Genomic DNA, 4,631 nt, shown 5'->3' on the forward strand with positions numbered 1-4,631 from the left:
GTATCAGGCGCACATAATTAATAATATTTTTTGCTTATATTATTGCATTATGAAAAGTATCAGGAGCATATGACACGACATAGCACTTTGAGAAAAAGAGGTGAACGTAATGAATATCTCGACGAATATCTCTTTGTACATTTCTGTAAAATGTATTAAAAGGAATACAGTAAGGGACATAGCTTCGGCATCGCCTCGCCTCGCCCTGTTAATTGCTCTACTCTTCGCACTTTTATAAGTATCAGAAGCATATAATATTTCAGTGTTAATAGCTTTTTGCGTTTCTATGTACCTGATACTACAACTTCGGAAAATGAAATTTGCATCAGGAGAAAACATATTTCTGTAATCCTGATATACCAATTTTGAAAACTATCAGGAGGATATCACATGTCAGATGTTTACACTCTGTCCGTAATGTATCTGGTAATAATATCAGGAAAACATGACATTTCAGCGATATCTCAATAAATCACAGTTTTCTGGGCTTCTGTGCACCTGATACACGATTTTGAAACAGACGAATTTTTGATCAGGAGTGCATACCTATCACACATTTCTATAACCTTGATATATCAGTCTTGTCAATTAATTTTACACTTGTATGCATACCTTTCTTCAGTCTTCAGCATATAACATACATCTTGTCAATTAATTTTACACTTTGTTGTACTTTTTACGCCTCTAAGAAAACCATTTTTAAAAGTATCAGGAGCGTAAAACATTTGAGCGGTTATGTCAAAACATTTTACAATTTTCTGTGTGCCTGTGAATCTTGAGATCACAGTTAGACTATCTGGAGCGTATGATGTGAGAAACCCATTGTTAATTGAAAAATTGTATCAGGCGCACATAATTAATAATATTTTTTGCTTGCATTATTGCATTATGAAAAGTATCAGGAGCATATGACACGACATGGCACTTTGAGAAAAAGAGGTGAACGTAATGAATATCTCTGTACATTTCTGTAAAATGTATTACAACGAATACAATAAGGAACATAGGTGCGGCTTCGTCGGCTACGCCGCCTCGCCTCGCCCTATTAATTTCCTTTGGAATTGACGTTTTTTATTGTAACCACTTTCCCGTAGTAAGAAGGCGAGGCGAAGCGGTTTGGCCTCCGAAGCCGAAGCTATATCTCTTACTGTATTAAAAAAAATACAATAGGTACATAACTTCGCCTTCCGCCGCCTCGCCTCACCCTGCTAATTCTCTTCGTACGTGACAACTTTGCCGCAACATCAGGAAGAGGCGAACCGGCGCAACCACCAAAGCTATATCCCGTATTGTATTAAAAAGAATACAATAAGGACATAGCCCCTGCTTTGGCGGCTGTGTCGCCTCGCCCTGTTAATTTCTGTACTCTTCGCGCTTTTTTAAAGTATCAGGAGCATATAATATTATATATATATACTAGTAAACACTTCTAAAGGTTCTTGAACGCGCATAAAAATCCAAAATTCCCTTTGAGGCACAACTCTGAGCTTTAATAATGATTTCTAGGTGTTTCTAAGGACATTCAGAGGCTCTTAACAACTCTAAAGGTCAAAGTTTGTAGGCACCTTCTGGAGTCTTATGGAAGCAAAGGTTCTTCAAGTATACTCATCAATTTTTAGAAGATTTTAAAAACTATACTTATAGCCCTTGAAGGCTCGGCTCCTGAACCGTCTGGAATAGACTCAGCCTCTAAAGCTTCTGCAAGTTTCTTGACTTTTGGAAGTCTTTGCATACTGTTTACAACGTCTGGGAACCCGTATATATGTCTTCCTAAGAATTTTGAGATAATACAGGTCCCTTAACCTCACTCAACGCAAAAATTTTAAAGGCGTCTATGAACTAAGAATGCTCTTGGATTCTCTTGGAGACTCTTAATGATTACGTACAATATTTAAAGGTTTTTTAGAGAACAGTCTCTTACAAATCTTTAAATTGACACATTTACCGCTTCATAGCGAACGTGAACGAAAGTATGTCTGGCGATAACAAGAAACATATTGCGGAAAGCGAACGTAGGTGCCACGATCTCTTCGGACCTAAAAGTTCCGTTTTGCGAAAAGCCGAGCAGGTGACGGAAATGAGGTTGCTCTTTAAAGTTCGGATATTAATAGCCGTAATGGTTACTGACGGCTCTTAAAAACTGGTACAACAGGTAACTACTAACTTTAATAGGGGATGACATTCTGAATGGAAAAAAAACTACAAGTTTTATGAGAAAATTGTGCTTTATTAAGAAGCAAGCGAACTTCGGCCTTGAGTACTGAAAACAAACGAAGTTAAATTTTCTCCTTGACCGCGTCCAACCACAGTCCGCCATCGACCTTAGTAGAATGCCCGAAGGGAATCAATTTTATTGGCCGCTTTGTTTTCGGGTTCACCGTGAACTTGTAGTTCATCAGAAGGGCGGTCAGTCCGACTTTGGTTTGGAGCACCCCAAATTTCATCCCTGAAAGCGAAATGGCGTAACGCCAGCAGGCCATGGAACGCTCCCTCTTACCGATGCAAATGCGAGGACCTTCGCCGAACGGTAACCACGAGAACGGATGGCGAGTCGTCTTGTTCTCCGTTGAAAACCTGTCCGGATCGAACCTTAAGGGATCGGGGAAGTGTTGGGGATCGCGCTGGAAGCCCAAGATAGGGATGTGGAGCTGTTCGCCTTTGTTTATTGTTAGGTCGGAATCGGGAACCTTGTACGTCTTGGTGCAGAGTCGGCTGATAAATGAGATCGTGGGATGCACGCGGAGCGTTTCTGAAATTTGGGTGCGATTAGATGCGAGTGGCGAGGATTTTACCGACCATAAATGCACTGCTCCATGTAGGTCATCTCCATGAGCGCTTCGTAGGACATTTTATTGCCGTGCCTCCCTAGGACTTTGGAAATTTCTTTCTTAACCTTCATCTGCAGTTCCATGTTTGCAGCCAGCTCGTAGAGACAAAACGTTAACGTGATCGAGGCCGCTTCAAATCCGGCTATGAAGAAGACGAATGCCTGAGCTGCAAGCTCGTTCATCGTTAAGGAGTTGCCATCCCCCTTCTTTGTAAAGTGACCCTTTCCGTCTCCGTCGTCTTCGATGCTGATGTTATTCTTCAGTTGCAGCAAGAGGTGCATGACGTCGTTCCTGACGATATTGTTTTCTTCCCTGTATTTGACGGTCTCGAAAACAATATCCGTGAAGAACTTGGCTACATCTTTCTTCACCAGAGTAAGGTTGAACTTGTGGAAAATTTGCGGGAAGGTTAAGGCCGAGAAACTTTTGAACGCTTCAAACGGTGTGCTCGAAAAGAACCTTTTTCCGTACTTGTGGAAATCTGAGTTTGGGTTGAGAAGGGTGTTACACTCGATGCCAAACGCGCAGGTTCCGATGATGTCGATGGTAAATCTCTCGGCGATGTCTTTTATATCCAACGGAGATCCGATGCCCTTGCCGACAAGATTGACCATTTCCGGTGAGCAGCCGACGATCGTTTGGAACATCATCTTCAGCTTCCCCGAGGTGAAGACCGGTGTTAACTTAGCACGCAAGTTCCTCCACTTCTCCCCCTGGAGGCTGAACAGATGCCCACTGAGCGGATCCACCTCCTCGTTTACGTAAAAAGGGTGATCGGTAAAATGTTGGAAGTCCTTGGTCAATATCGTCTTGGCCAAATCAACGTCGGTCACCATCAACATCGGCTTTGTGAAGAAATAGAAGCCGCAGTACCTCAACCCCAGCGACTGGCATTCCTCGTACAGTCGTGCTATTCGTTCCCCGAACGACATTGTCCGCGTCATTATCTCCTTCGCGTTCCCGTAGGGGAATTCGACCGGGAATTCGCGTACATTCCTCGATCGCCAGAAAGACCACGATCGCTTGAAGTATAGGGCGACCAGGGCCGCTAAAAGCACAAGAGTCGCGATGACAGTCGAGGTGAAATACAGCAACGCACTCGTCAGGGACATTTTTAGACACTGGTCCCGTATTGTTGCGGAACGCCCGGTATCTACTGATAAACGGGTTCAATGTGTTAACATGTTTTTGTTCGAGTGCTTTTGACAACACATATCTCAGTACGGGTCAGTGATTGAACAGTAAAATTAGACACAAACGGATCAAAAGTGTTTTTCAATCAGTGGAAAGACGACTTGATACCCGATATTTGGACATATGCCTGGCGACTCCCAGAATTTAGTCAACTGTCGTGGAGATGTGTCCTACCAGGGATGCATTTCCACCACTTTTGTTGCAATTGCACTGGGCCGCGACAATGTAGTTTATTTTGTGGGTTGGGGGGTTGAGGGGGGGGCTAACTGGTTGTTGCCCGACCTGAAAGGGTACGGCCTTAGCTTCGCCACTTTATTCTTGGTTGCTTGTGCTTATGTCCGATTCTTCATTATGCGGTACTGATACTAAACGGTCATCAATAAACCATTTACATCATGAGATTTCCGTCACGTGTTCGGATTTTCGCAAAACGGAACGAAACTTTCAGGTCCGAAGAGATCGTGGCACCTACGTTCGCTTTCCGCAATATGTTTCTTGTTATCGCCAGACATACTGTCGTTCAGGTTCGCTATAAAGCGGTAAATGTGTAAATTTAAAGGTTTGTAAGAGACTGTTCTCTAAAAACCTTTAAATATCGTACGTAATCAT

The 4,631-nt window shown here is 42.9% G+C and overlaps 1 protein-coding gene across 1 annotated transcript; it reads right to left on the reverse strand.

The window, feature by feature from the left end:
- Positions 1 to 2,212: 2,212 nt before the first annotated feature.
- On the reverse strand, positions 2,213 to 3,963 carry LOC116162305 (cytochrome P450 6a2-like). Its single transcript, XM_031475902.1, has 3 exons — positions 2,797 to 3,963; positions 2,498 to 2,749; positions 2,213 to 2,446 (listed from the first exon to the last, which is right to left on the reverse strand). Exons 1-3 carry the CDS (start codon positions 3,938 to 3,940, stop codon positions 2,277 to 2,279), a joined length of 1,566 nt encoding a protein of 521 aa, XP_031331762.1. The 5' UTR covers positions 3,941 to 3,963; the 3' UTR covers positions 2,213 to 2,276.
- Between the last annotated feature and the right edge of the window lie 668 nt (positions 3,964 to 4,631).

The sequence above is a fragment of the Photinus pyralis genome, unplaced genomic scaffold (assembly GCF_008802855.1).
Source record: "Photinus pyralis isolate 1611_PpyrPB1 unplaced genomic scaffold, Ppyr1.3 Ppyr1.4_LG10, whole genome shotgun sequence".
Classification (NCBI taxonomy): Eukaryota; Metazoa; Arthropoda; class Insecta; order Coleoptera; family Lampyridae; genus Photinus; species Photinus pyralis.

Coding starts and splice junctions, on each gene's coding strand:
- LOC116162305 (XM_031475902.1), bottom strand. CDS start 3,940: ATGTCCCTGACGAGTGCGTTGCTGTATTTCACCTCGACTGTCATCGCG. Junction 2,750..2,796: donor CATGGAGCAGTGCATTTATG/GTCGGTAAAATC, acceptor CCCAAATTTCAG/AAACGCTCCGCGTGCATCCC. Junction 2,447..2,497: donor AGGTCCTCGCATTTGCATCG/GTAAGAGGGAGC, acceptor TTTCGCTTTCAG/GGATGAAATTTGGGGTGCTC.